The sequence below is a fragment of the Symphalangus syndactylus genome, chromosome 18, assembly GCF_028878055.3.
Source record: "Symphalangus syndactylus isolate Jambi chromosome 18, NHGRI_mSymSyn1-v2.1_pri, whole genome shotgun sequence".
NCBI lineage: Eukaryota > Metazoa > Chordata > Mammalia > Primates > Hylobatidae > Symphalangus > Symphalangus syndactylus.
In genome coordinates this window covers 54,588,307-54,602,323 of record NC_072440.2, presented here as the reverse complement: position 1 = coordinate 54,602,323, position 14,017 = coordinate 54,588,307, and the positions used below count along the sequence as shown (strand labels likewise).

Sequence of the window (14,017 nt, the reverse complement as noted above, 5' to 3'; positions counted from 1 at the left end):
GTATAGACATCAGAAGGGGGTTCCTGACAAGGATGCCCTGACCTTTTTTATCTCACTGACCTAGAATTACTGTTTCTGCCCCTGGTCATCTTGAAGGAGATGGACCACCCCTTTCCCCCCTCTACTCCAGTGTCATGTGCATCTTCCTCAGTGATTTTGCTGTGTTGTGTTCATAATGATTGTCCAGTTGATACCAAATCTTGAAGAAAATTTCCAAAAGAATATTTACCTGGTCAATTGTCAATTGCCCTTTTACAGGAATCTGGAACTTGAATGGTGTTTCTGTAAGGGGCTCGTTGGATCTCATGTTTTACAGGACCCCCAGTCTCTGGATATAGATCCTCAATGTCCACTTCTTAGGAAGAGTAGGTGTAGTAGGTTATATTCCTCTCCCCCTCTCTCTAAAAGAGTGCTAAAATATATATTCCATCCCACATTGTTTTTCTATGATGTAACTTCAAGACTGCTACTGCTGTGTGTGTGTTCTAGTCCCTTTACTTTGTGTAGGGTTGGGACTACAGCTGATGTTTTACTCTGTAGAATAATGGTAGTATACAATTCTCCTGACTCTATGGGAATCTTCAGTGTGGAAAATTATCTACCATGCTGTGAGAAAGCCCAAGCGGCTACCTGGAGAGGCTGTTTGAATGTATTCTAGGTAACAGCCCCAAGCAAGGAACCTCAGACATCAGCCAGGATCATCTGCTGGACTGGAAGTAGAATGTTTCCGTTATTTAATCGGTGATTATGAAAATGACCATTTGGTGGGTAGACAGACTCAACAGACTCACTATAAACTGGGTTTTCATCAGAACTGGGTTTTGTTTGTTTTGTTTTTTGTTTTGGTTTAATTTAGTTAGTTTATTTGTTTTTGTTTTTTTTTTTACCCGACACTAATATGTTTCCAATGTAACATGAGGTGATGGTTATTTCTGGTCTCTAGGTTATCAATGAGAATTCTGTCTGTGTGAATTGGAAATATAAACACATTTTAAAGCAGAGAGTCTGCACATCTGTCTATTATTCCCTGGGTGATGCTGTTTGCTTTATTAAACAGCTACAGAATTCAATGTGGGTTAAACCCTTTTGGTTCTTGCTCAGGCATTGCTAGTGAATTCTCAGAAAAGCAATAGGCTGTACCATTAGCCTATGTCTGTAGATGGATATACTATCTAGGTTTTTGTAGTGTGTTCTGATGTTCACACAATGATAAAATCTCCTAATAATGCATTTCTCAGAATGTATTTTGTTGCCATAGGATGCATGACTGTTAAAATTCCTGTTCTAGCCCAAAGATTCAGTGAAAACTTCTGTGTAAAATAAACTTTTCCCCCCAAAGTGATGAGGTGTAGAATTTACTGTATTAATAGGAGGAAACCCTCACACTTACAAGTGCATTGTACAAAACCCCGTCTGTCCATGGTGTGCAAAATTTCTTCCTGAATGAGATCATTAAGTTGGAATCACACACCCACATATTTCTAGAATTCCATCCAATAAATTCACAAACACTTGAAAATCACAATACGTATTTTCTTACAATTAAGAAAATGTTCAAAAAGTTTTGCATTTGACAAATTTTCTATTTAATAGCAATAAAATGAAGTGACACTAAAGTAGAAAAAAGCCTGAACAGTACGATTTCTTTGTATCAACAGTGACAGGCTCCCTTGTATATGGAGTTCCCAAACAGTGAGTTTTCTTAATCCTGATCATCTGTGGACAGTGTAAAAGAAAGGCCTGACAGGAAAATTTAAGGAGCCAGCCGGATAACTCCATATGAGGGAACTCTTGGCGACATCCAAAAAACTCACACTTCCACTTTCAAAATCAAGAAACACACCAACCCGGCCCAGAGGTTTCTCTACATAGAGAGGAAACACTGGGGAGTTGGTCAAGAGACGGAAATGATTATCCACCTTCATACACAAAAGAAGAAGTATGTCCTCAGATTCAACCATTGTGCTATTCCTCGTTATCCAGGAGTCGTTACAGACTCCCAGAGCCCAGTCACAAGAGTTGTCCACATCCAGCTCCCAGTAGTGTTTCCCAAAGGAGAAGACTCTGGATCCCCATGCAGCAAAATAGTCAGATCTGTCAGAATTCAAAGATCCACCTCTGAACATCCAACTTCTCACGTCCTCAAAGAGCCTGATATTGTGACTGGTTACTTCACAATGGAAGGAAATTTCCACTGTAGAAAAAAGAGAATGTTCCAGTGAAAAGCAGTTTATAAATTCTTATGTTCAGATAAGAAAGAGATTCTCACTAGAGAACACAGGTCAAGATTAGAAAGAAACTTCTGTCTGGAAAAATGTTGGAATCAAAGGGTGTTAGGGTATCTGCACAAGTAAATGGCTAAACTACGATGATCACAATTTCTATAAACTCAAAAAATATGAAGGGGAGGAAGGTCATGTCTATGTCTAGTTAGCGACCTTTCATAACGACTGAAAAACTGGAAGCTCCTGCACTGCAGCCAAGTCCATAGCAATAAAATTAACCTTCATTGTCTCTTCTCTGTCAGGGCAGAGCAGGAGGCTTTGGCCAGGAGATGAGGTGGGGAACCTTTCTCAGTCCCAAATAAAAAAGTTATCACTTTCCAGAAATATTATGATCTGTCACTTAAGCTAGCAAATTCATACTTAAAGAGAAAATCTGAATCTGCCTTCTGAAAAGTGCAGATTCCTTGCAAGAATTATCTGACTTTCATGCCAGATTCAGGCACAGACTTCTTTTATTCTGCTGGATTTGTCATGATCTATCCTGGAGTTCTATCTAAGACCTCATCAACCACCAAATCATGTTCCCATTGTTCACAGATTCTCAGTTTTTGCATTGTTATATAAGTTACTCATATATGCTTTAGTTGATTAAAAACATGATTGAAATTACAAATGCTATGAAACTTCACCTGAAATGTATCTTTAAAAACACTGTCACTCAAATCAGTCATTAACTGCACTGAATTTGAAATTGAAATGTCCTGAATTCAGTTCTGTATACTTCATGTAACAATTGTATACATGAGATTGTATCAGAGAATGGTTCCTAAAGTCCAAAAGAGCCCTTCTGCATGTTTCATTTTTCTAAGAAATTTGTTATATGGCTGATTCCTATTACATTTCACCAGCTTTTATTTAGTTTTGTCTGTTTGATGATAGTGAAACTATAAATATAAATACCTATTCACAGGCTATTCTCTTCTTCTAGATGAACGATCATTACACTGGGAAAGCTGCCCATAGAAAACCATAATCGAAGGCATTGCATGTTGATCCCACCAAGAGGGCGACACTCACCTCGGAAGCGGTTGAACCTGTACACCAGTCCAGTGATGGGCCCTGCAGTGAGCTCTGGATTCACAGGCTGGGGCATGTGCAGCAGGGCAGACTCACTCCTGCAAGCAAGTAGGTTGAGTTGGTTAAGTTTCTGATGTCTGTGTGTAAGAAACAGATTCCAACAGAAAATGCTTCATTCAAACCCACTTCTGATACTGTAATGTAACTCCACAATGCTAGGATGGGTTTGTGGCTCTTAGGGAATCTTTCTAACTATTCACTCCATTTCCAACAGAACATGCTTCATTCAAACCCACTTCTGATACTGTAATGTAACTCCACAATGCTAGGATGGGTTTGTGGCTCTTAGGGAATCTTTCTAACTATTCACTCCATTTCCAACCTACTGCCACTGGAAGATAAATGCCTCTCTCCCTATCTGCCACCAAATAGTTTATCTCTAATTATGATTCTGAATCACAAAAAGAGGTAACTGTATTCTAGCAATCTCTGTATTGCACTCTTCAAAACATAAACCCCGGAGTCACTTGGGAAATTAAGAAAAGATTAATGTCTGATAAAAGGCATAGGTAACATTCATCATACCACACAAACACGTGACTACACATACACACACAATCACACTGACACATTACGGTGTTAGTAAATTATGTTTTCACTTTGTCGGAAACAGCTTGATGTTTTTCATAGCATGCCTTGTGCTCCAGTTTGCACTGATGGCCAAAAACATACCTTGCCACGATGTCTCCCAAATCCTGTAGAGAGAGAGAGAGAGAAAAAAAAATGACTTCTTTAGAAAGTTGTTATTTTTGTTGGGTGAGGTGGTTCACACCTGTAATCCTAGCGCTTTGGGAGGCCAAGGTGGGTGGATCACCTGAGGTCAGGAGTTCCAGACTAGCCTGGACAACATGGCAAATCCCCATCTCTACTAAAAAGACACACACAAAAAAATAGTGGGGTGTGGTGGTGCATGCCTTTAGTCCCAGCTACTAGGGAGGCTGAGGCAGGAGAATTGCTTGAACCAAAGAGGCAGAAGTTGCAGTGAGCTGAGATTGGGCTACTGGACTTCAGTCCGGGTGACAGAAGAAGACTCTGTCTCAAAATAAACACACAAAAAATAATTATTCTCCCTATCTGGTCTTTAGGTTTTGAAAACTTTAGAATTACCTCATACTATCACTGCAACCCTTTTAAAATGTATTCTCATCTTTAACAATTATACCAGTAAGACCTATTGACAGTATGAATTTCTGATAAATTCAGGACCCTAAATTTGAGTGAGAGAGAAAGGTGTGAGTAGTGACTGCACATTTCTGCAGCTGTCTACAATGTGGTCTTTTTCAGGGCTGGTCCCCAAAGTGTAATGTGACTCAAATCAAGGGCATTTCAAACCTAGGACTTCCCAAAAGGAGGAAGAAGGAAATGTTAGTTTTCCCATAATTTCTATGTATTATCCATTGGAGTTAAAAATAGAATTTTTACATGAAATTTTTTCTTCCAGAGTTTTAATGAAATGTGCTGGAGGAGGAAGATTGTGGTAGAAAATGTTGTATGGAAATCTAGTTGTACAATTCCATAAAGCTTTCTTTCCATGATTAGGGTAGGAGTTATAGTTTATAACTGGTGGGAATGACTCTCACCATCAATGCTGGAGATGAGGAAATGATGACTTTGGTACCCAATGGAAGGCAAAGATGTAGAGGTCAGCTAACACAAAGTGTCTCAAGGGGCATCCTCCGTTCTTACCTGGAGCAGCTCCACATCTGGTTTATGACACATTTCCATTAGTTCCTGATACATTCCTTTCAAGTGTTTTCTCTTTTGATCCATTTTGACCCAACTTCTCTGGAGTTGCTGAAAAATATCTTGGTGTTCCTTGTTCAGTCTCTCTAAATGTTGTTTTTCTTCCTTATGCAGAACTGGATGCAGCTTCCTATACTCATTCCTGATCATCTGTGCCCGTAAAACCACGTCGCCCTGTAGGGATATGAATTTTGTAGGTTATATACCCAGGCCTACTTCCACGTCACAGAACCCACAAATTCATCTTCCTCATTCCTTCTTTTATTTTCCATCCTTTACAAACAGGATGGTGAGTTAAGCAAGACCTTCCTTCAAAATTGATGTAATTCATCAATTCCCAAACACCTGCAAAAAAGCCCTTTAGATTTAAATGTTTAAATATATGTCCTCTCAAATCGGAAATACCATTAGAAAACAACTAAAATTTATGATTGATTGTTAAATTGTCATGAATACACATAATCTTTGTTACTCAATTAGGTTGTTGTTTCAAATCTCTGTACTTCATAGCCTGAACAATCACTCTTAGTAGAAATGTTTTTAGCATATTATAACCAGGATCAGAAGCCATCACACAAAAAGGATCTTAGTAAAAAATTTAACCCCCATCTCTCAAACCGACTACCTCTTTTCTGTCTCCTATCTTTCTTCTGTCAAATCCATAAACTCTGTATTGCACTGCCATTCGAAGAACATTAATCCCCATTCCATTGTGTTTCTCCTCTCAATAATGACATATTTATCCTCTCACTCCCCCAGTCATTTTTTATCCCTTCTCCTCAGCTTTTCATCATGTTACATTTTCTCCTACTTGGACTGGCATCCTGTGGGTCCTTTGCTACCAGATTTCACCAGCACAGGCACATTTCTTAAATTACTGTTCTCACCCGATTTCTTCCCCCTGGACAATATCATATTCACCAATAAATGACTTTATTTTTCAATTATATACAATTTAATCAGTATTTCATAATTCATTTTATACAGAAAACTCTGTCGGAAATACTTATTAATTTTAAGCACATACTTGCCCTTCAGAATTTATATTATTTTTTACTTATCTGAAAAGCATTTACAGAAAACCTGAACAATCGTTATATTGAACAGTCTGGTTGTTTTCCAGCCTGTGAATAAACACATGACAAAAACTGGCATATGAAAATTTCAACTCAAGTTGCTAATATAAATGTTGTCAGCATGCCTGTCTCAAGGTGGTCGTGAGGACTCACGGTCTCATACTTACCCTCCAGAAGAAGGCTGTTTTTCTCTCCTCATGTAGATTTCTCCGATTTTCTTGAATCTTTTTCCATAAAATCCTCATTTGCTTTACGAGTTTCTCCTGCAAAAGAATTACAGGGTTGAACAACAGAAAGTCAAATTGCCAAAGACTCCACAATCTGAGTGGTATACGCAGGCAAGGGATATAGTATATAAATACATTAGTGAGAGGAAAAAAGAACAAAATTTTTCATTCCTCATCCTTAACTGATATTTTTCAGTTTGAGGTTTCAGAATGTAGAACAGTTTAGGGAACTGAAGAGTGAAGATTTCCTGTAACCCAGCTAAATTAGTTCAGGGAAACATCCTGCTTCAGAACCCACTATGCTAGCTCCTGATTTTGTAGTGTGCTATTCCCATACTCATTTGTCCAATAATATTAAATATATTTCCAAAATACTTTTCTTTGCACTGGTAGTTTTGGTAGCTTTTCAATGTCATTAGCATTGAACTGTAGAGTCAATAACAATGACATTTACTTAATCAGTCTCTGTTTGGGTGCAAGCTCCATGAAGGAAGGTAGAGTTGCACATTTTATTCAAAATTTCATCGTTGGTGCCTAGAACAGCACCTGGCACTCAGTAAAGAATGGAGTAATCACCGTGATTCTCATCATCCTTCTAATCTCTTTAACTCTGCCACCCTCCAGCTTTCAGGTGATCACAGAGCTATCTCTTACCCGGTGTTCCTCAGCGGCCTCTTCAATGAGATAGTGTTTGTGAGCCCCGTGCTCCTGAGAGTTGGAGCACAGCAGGCAGAGGAGACTCTTGTCCATGTCACAGAACATCTTCTTTCTTTGCCTATGGGTCCCACATATTTGTTTCTCAGAGCTCAGGAATTGCCAGAGACTGGCTTTTCTGGCAATGGTCACTAAATTCTTCAGAAGAATATTGGTTTTGAAGTCCTTTTTCTGTGATGGTTCCCTGCATGCAGGGCAGTTGGCAGGACTTTGGGCTTCCTCCCAGGAAAGGCAGAGACAGGGCCTACAGAAGCTGTGCCCACAGCAGATGGTGACAGGGTCTACCAGGTAGTTCAAACAGATGACACAGGCGAGTTCGTTCTGGAAGGCATGTGAGAAGTCTGAGTCCATTTTCCTAAGGAAAGAAAGCCACAAGAATTTAATCTTCTACCCTGGAGAGACAAGATCCAAGCAAAATTTGAATCAGATTGTGATTGAATAATATCCTTTCTTTCTAGAGAAATACAGGCTTTAATTTGCAATGACAGAAATAGGAAAAATAGAAAACTAAGGCACAAGGAGACATCAACCTCTAGAAAAAGTGACTGTTCTCCAATCAACACATGACCAGCTTTCCAAACTCTACTTTCTTGCATGGAAGAATGTCGGATTTTTTAAAATGTCAGTATCCACCAAATTGCTTGGGCTTCAAGGGTTTCATCAACCTGTAAACTCAAGAGGTGAGTCTTGAACGATCTGAAAATCAGTAACACTCTTAATAGCCAGTGATTGGTTTAGAGAAGGAAAGCTAACTAAGCTCTTCTGCTCTCATTATTTTATTTAACTATAACAACCATCCATAATGACTTCTCCAGAAGGACATTGCTTGAAAATGTTAGAGCAGAACTCATACTTTGACCCAAATCAGAAAAAGCTAGCCTTTGCTCTCCAAGGTAAAACAGTCAAATCAAGGTAAGGTACCTCTCCAAGGTAAAGCTAAGAATCATTGTTTTTCTAGGCTGCTATGTTAATTTAATCAACAAAAACTTTCTGGCATGTTTACTGTTCCTGAACAGCCTGTTAATTTGGGGATATAATGGTTAATATTACAACATCCTTAAAAGACAGATAATTAAATTTACAAAAAATAATGATAATGGAAGCATTATCACTACTCTTTCACACAGTCAGAGAAATAGTGAGTATCGTGCAATAATAATAGGCACTAGAGGCCAGGCGCGGTGGCTCACGCCAGTAATCCGAGCACTTTGGGAGGCCGAGGTGGCTGAGGCGGGCAGATCACGAGGTCAGGAGATCGAGACCATCCAGGCTAACATGGTGAAACCCCGTATCTACTAAAAAATAGAAAAAATTAGCCCCGCGTGGTGGTGGGTGCCTGTAGTCCCAGCTACTGGGGAGGCTGAGGTGGGAGAATTGTGTGAACCCGGGAGATGGAGCTTGCAGTGAGCTGAGATGGCGCCACTGCACTCCAGCCTGGGCGACAGAGCGAGACTCCGTCTCAAAAAAAAAAAAAAAAAAAAAAAACAAACAAAAACAAAAACAAAGAAAACTAGGCACTAGACAATAAGTCAGCATTTTAAATGTATGTTTTGCTAAAATAAAAATAAAAACCTAGGCCAGGGAGGGTGACTTAAGCCTGTAATCCCAGCATTTTGGGAGGCCAAGTCAGGCAGGATTTTTGACCTCAGGAGCACTAGACTGAGACAAGGCAAAATGTCTAGATCATCCTGTCTCTAAAAATACATATATAAATTAAAAAAAAAAAAGGCCGGGTGCGGTGGCTCACGCCTGTAATCCCAGCACTTTCAGAGGTCGAGGTGAACGGATCACAAGATCAAGAGATGGAGACCATCCTGGCCAACATAATGAAACCCCGTCTCTACTAAAAAAAAAATACAAAAATTAGCTGGGCAGCCGGGTGCGGTGGCTCACGCTTGTAATCCCAGCACTTTGGGAGGCCGAGGCGGGCGGATCACGATCAGGAGATCGAGACCACGGTGAAACCCGTCTCTATTAAAAATACAAAAAATTATCCGGGCGTGGTGGCTGGCGCCTGTAGTCCCAGCTACACGGAGAGGCTGAGGCAGGAGAATGGCGTGAACTCGGGAGGCGGAGCTTGCAGTGAGCCGAGATCGCGGCACTGCACTCCAGCCTGGGTGACAGAGCAAGACTCCATTTCAAAAAAAAAAAAAAAAAATTAGCTGGGCATGGTGGCAGGCGACTATATTTCCAGCTACTCTGGAGGCTGAGGCTGAAGAATCGTTTGAACCTGGAAGGCGGAGGTTGCAGTGAGCCAAGAGCGCTGCTGCACTCCAGCCTGGCAATAGAGCGTGATTCCATCTCAAAATAAATAAATACACAAATAAATAAATAGCTGAACACGGTGGCCCATGTTTAATCCATAAACCTATGGATTATGTTTAAAACAATTTCAAAAAAGAAATAGAGCCATTTTTAAAACTCAGAAAGTGAGATCATTTCATCTAAAAATAATCTAAGTTTGCAGGTAAATTAAAGTCCCCAAATTTTGTTCTGGTTTGTAACCTAATAGTAGCTCCTATTCTGGAAATTGTGTACTTACCTCGGAAATATATCTATGTTCTCACCGAAGCTTGCTGTCTAATCAGATGAATTCAGCTCAGGGATGAGAGTCTCACAGTGCAGTGCTGGTAGCTTTCGGAAGTCCCCAAAGCCAGTTGCAAAGCTACTCTGTGGGCTCTGGAGAAGAATAAGCTTGGCTCCTGAAGTGTCCCTTTATAAATCTCTGAAGACCACACCCCTTTCTTCCAATTGATTGCATTTCATAGGGCGTAGGTGGGTGTTCACATAGATGATTAAGTTTCTTCAAAACAGAAGTTTTATGTTTGTTTATTTATTTATTTATTTTTTGAAAGGAGTCTGCCTCTGTCGCTGGTTAGATTTTTTCTTGCATTTTTTGGAGAGAGGGGGTTTGATATAATTGATATAATAGGAATTGCAAATAGAGAAGCCCCCACAAGCTAATCAAATTAATTCTAGTTTATTGGATAAATGGCATGATATGTACTCTAGTTCAAATTTGAAGGTTGGTATAAACCTTTTCAGACACTGGAGATGAGACATTTCACCAAGATTGGGTGTGAGGAAGAGGAAAGAAATAGAATAGTATAGAAAATAGTATATAGAGTAAAAATATAGTAAAAGGAAAAATCAATCTGCATAATATGGTGTATGGCTAAATGTTTTTTAACATTTAGGCAAATCACACATGGAAAAATCCTAAAAGGGCGATTAATAGAGGAAATAATTGACTCAGTAAGAACTGTGAAGAACTGTCTCAGGAAGAGAAACTAGAAGTCTTTATATAGGTTTTGATTTAAAGAGGGAGAGAGAATAGGAACATTGAAAAAGATGGACAGAAAGAAATAACAAATATTCAAGACTCCTTGCAAGAGTGAGGCAGAAAGTTTATAAATTGCTTGATAACACCCAGCATATAATTATTTGAAGTTTTCTGTTGAGAGTGAGAAGATGTAATCCTTTTAACCAAATGTCTCGCAGGACTATGTGTCATTAAGTGAGGTGATAACCAATATTCAATATCAAAAGATGCATCTATTTCTCAAGGAGGAGAAGCAACTGCGTCTGCAGGCACTGGACAGAGAAGCAAAAGAGCTTTTCCAACAATTACAAGACAGTCAAGCGAGAATGACCCAACATTTAGAAAGGATGAAACCCATGTACAGAGAGCTGTGGGAGTCGTGCCACATGCCTGACGCGGAGCTGCTCCAGATGAGGAGGGAGGGTCCATCCTCAGAGACAGGAAGCCTTGCTGGACAATGCTGCCAGCACATGCAGTTGTCACCTACATATATCACGGCTCTCAGCTTAGTGACACATGCTGTCTGACTCCCACATTACATTTGTCCAGTTTTTCAGAAAAAAGCTACAAAAGAAGCTTATTAGAGGGGAATATTTCCTGTGGTCAGTGTTCGATAAAGGGGAATATAAAATTACATCCACTCAAAAATTCCAAAAAAGCTTGCTTGTTCATGGTTAGGATAAGAATTATATTTCATCTATGTTATTTCTACTTGGAAAAGTTCCTCCCTCTTAGAAGCAGGAGATACATATATGATGTATATGTTATATATATATATATGGTACATATATATGTATACACACATATATATATATATATATATACCCCCCACACACACATATCTATGGTGTTGAATAAATAATACCATCTAAGCCAGGGGTGTGCAATCTTTTGGCTTCCCTGGGCCTCATTAGAAAAAGAATTGTCTTGGTCCACACATGAAATACACTAAGATTAACTATAGCTGATGAGCTTTAATAAAATGACAAAAAAAAAAAAATCTCATCGTGTTTCAAGAAAGGTTAGGAATTTGTGTTGGACCACATTCAAAGCCGTCCTTGGCCGTATGTGGCCCACGGACCATGGGTAGGACAAGCTTGTTCTAGGGTATGAACTTCAAATACTACAAAAATTTTTTAGGCATATTATTGGTTCTTTCCTGGAGCAGCTCCACATCTAGTTTATGGCACATTTTTATCAGCTCCTTATAGATTTTTCATAGGTGTTTTTTTTTTTTTCTGATCCATTTTGTCTTTTTGCTTTCCTTAAGTTGCTGTAAAATCTTTCCGTCATCCTCTGTAAGTTTCTCTAAATGTTTTACTTCTCATGGGGAACTGAATGCAGCTTCCTCTACTCAGCTCTGGTCATCTCTGCCCGTAGCTACACCTAGCACTGCAGGGACCTGGATTTCCTAGATGACATATTTACTCTGAATTCATCCTCCTCCACTTATACCTCTTCTATTCACTTTGACTCATTTTCTTTTCTTTATCTCTTTCATCTTTTCTTTATAATAAAGATCAGGGTCTCACTATGTTGATGGCCAGGCTGGTTTAAAACTCCTGGTCTCAAGTGATCCTCCCAAATTATTGGGATTACAGACATGAACCACGAAGCCTAGCCTGACTCATGTATTCTACCAATAAGCTAAGTACATAAGCTCGTGTCTTCCCACTTGACAGAACCATGAAATAAATCATTCTTGTCTTCCTTTCATTTATTTGTATTGTTTCTTAATAATACTGTAAGCCAAATTCATTCTTTCCTCAAACCACTTTCATTCATTATATGACTTCCGAAAACACCTGAAGAAAGGTTATTATTGATCATTTCTTCAATATATATCCATTGATACCTGAAAGCATACATGAGAGCCGTTGGAATTTATGGTTGATTCACAAATAATTTTTTGCAGTATCACGATCTCTGTGTTTTTAAATTAGTTTTTAGTACCAGGTCTTCCTACTCCATAGCCTGACCACTCTCTCTGAGCAGTAATCAATGCTGCATTGTACCCTCAGGATTGGAAGCCATGAGAAAAATCTTCCTCAAATCCTAACCAAGATGATTTCCATTCAAGTGATAAGTGGATACATTTCTTTTTTTTTTTTTTTTTTTTTTTTTTTTTTTTTTTTGAGACGGAGTATCGCTCTGTTGCCCAGGCTGGAGTGCAGTGGCACGATCTCGGCTCACTGCAAGCTCTGCCTCCTGGGTTCACGCCATTCTCCTGCCTCAGCCTCTCCGAGTAGCTGGGACTACAGGTGCCCGCCACCACGCCCGGCTAATTTTTTTGTATTTTTAGTGGAGACGGTGTTTCACCGTGGTCTCCATCTCCTGACCTCGTGATCCGCCCCCCTTGGCCTCCCAAAGTGCTGGGATTACAAGCGTGAGCCACCGCGCCCGGCCCGATAAGTGGATACACTTCTAGCATGTCTGTCTGAGGCTAAATCTGAGGGAAAAGGCCTAATACTTACAATCCACTGGTTGGTTTTCCTGCTTTCCTCATTTAAATTTCTTTGGTTTTCTTGAATTTTTGCCCACAAACATCTCATTTGCTTCATAATCTTCTCCTGTAAAAGAACTATGAATGCGAACATCAGAGAAGCAAATCGTTTTAGGTTTCAGACTCCCAATGATAAAGAAATCAAGGGATGAGATATGAGAGCGATTTGGGAAGATCTCAGACTGTAGAACCACAACATGTAATGGAACAAGTTTAATAGGAAAATCATAGGCAGGGCTAATTTACAGATAATGTGGCATCTTGCAGCAGAATTGGAATCTACTGCACCATGCCTTGCTTATTCTAGCGTGTTTTATTCTATTATTTCCAGTGTTGGTAAATAGGTTTCTTATAGAAAAGACTTTTTAACTTGTAGTTTGGATAGCCGGAAACTCTTCTGATATTGAGCTCTTTACAGTGCCTTGAACATTACATTAAGTAGTCAAATTATTACAATGATTATTAACTTTATCACTCCCTCAGTGAAATGTAAGCTCCAGGAAGGAAAGTATACTCAGATTATATTTATTATTTTATCATTGATACCTAGGCACCACATGACATCCAGTACAGAACAGATTAATCATCATGCTCTTCATCTTCCCCTAATCTCCTTACCTGTGCCATCCTCCAGCTTTCAAAGTGCTCTCAGAGCCATCACTTACCCAGTACTCCTTAGCTGCCCCTCACAGTGTCTGTGAGCCCCATGCTCCTGAGAGTTCCAGCACAGCAAATGAATCAGGCTCTTTTTCCACCTCTTCAAATATCTTCTTTGTCTCCCTGTGGATCCCACACATTTGTTCATTAGGGCTCAGGAATTGCCAGAGACTGGCTTTTCTGGCAATGGACACTAGATTCTTCAGAAGAATATTGGTTTTGAAGTCCTCTTGCTGTGACAGTTCCCGGCAGATAGGAATTTTGGCTTCTTCCTAGGAAAGGCAGAGACAGGGCCTACAGAAGCTGGGGCTGCTGCCTGTGGCAATGGGGTCTACACATTAGTTCAGACAGAAGAGGCAGATGGGCTCTTTCTGGAAGGCTTGTGTGATGTCTGAGACCATTTTCCTGAAGGA

The 14,017-nt window shown here is 39.7% G+C and overlaps 2 protein-coding genes across 6 annotated transcripts in view; both read right to left on the bottom strand.

Annotated features, from left to right (window-relative positions):
• Positions 1 to 1,512: 1,512 nt before the first annotated feature.
• LOC129467827 (tripartite motif-containing protein 43-like) lies at positions 1,513 to 13,766 on the bottom strand. 4 transcript variants are annotated; one of them, XM_063622673.1, is made up of 8 exons: positions 13,613 to 13,707; positions 12,919 to 13,025; positions 7,063 to 7,477; positions 6,349 to 6,444; positions 5,049 to 5,279; positions 4,035 to 4,057; positions 3,303 to 3,400; positions 1,563 to 2,194 (listed from the first exon to the last, which is right to left on the bottom strand). In XM_063622673.1, the coding sequence occupies exons 2-8, from the start codon at positions 12,948 to 12,950 to the stop codon at positions 1,713 to 1,715; spliced, it is 1,377 nt and encodes a 458-aa protein (XP_063478743.1). In that variant the 5' UTR covers positions 12,951 to 13,025; positions 13,613 to 13,707; the 3' UTR covers positions 1,563 to 1,712. The 4 variants fall into 4 exon arrangements, with proteins under 4 accessions (XP_055108633.1, XP_063478743.1, XP_063478744.1 ...); XM_063622674.1 differs by having other exon boundaries at positions 12,919 to 13,014; positions 13,613 to 13,706; XM_055252658.2 differs by lacking the exon at positions 12,919 to 13,025 and having other exon boundaries at positions 1,513 to 2,194; positions 13,613 to 13,766.
• Positions 13,767 to 13,842: 76 nt separating this feature from the next.
• Positions 13,843 to 14,017, bottom strand: part of LOC129467824 (multidrug resistance-associated protein 1-like) — a 94,584-nt gene continuing 94,409 nt past the window's right edge. Inside the window, exon 12 of one of the 2 annotated variants that reach the window (XM_055252651.2) lies at positions 13,843 to 14,009. In XM_055252651.2, the coding sequence (XP_055108626.2) occupies positions 13,948 to 14,009 (62 nt within the window). In that variant the 3' untranslated portion in view covers positions 13,843 to 13,947. The remainder of the gene's footprint in view (positions 14,010 to 14,017) is intronic. The other variant, XR_010116917.1, reaches the window with a different exon arrangement.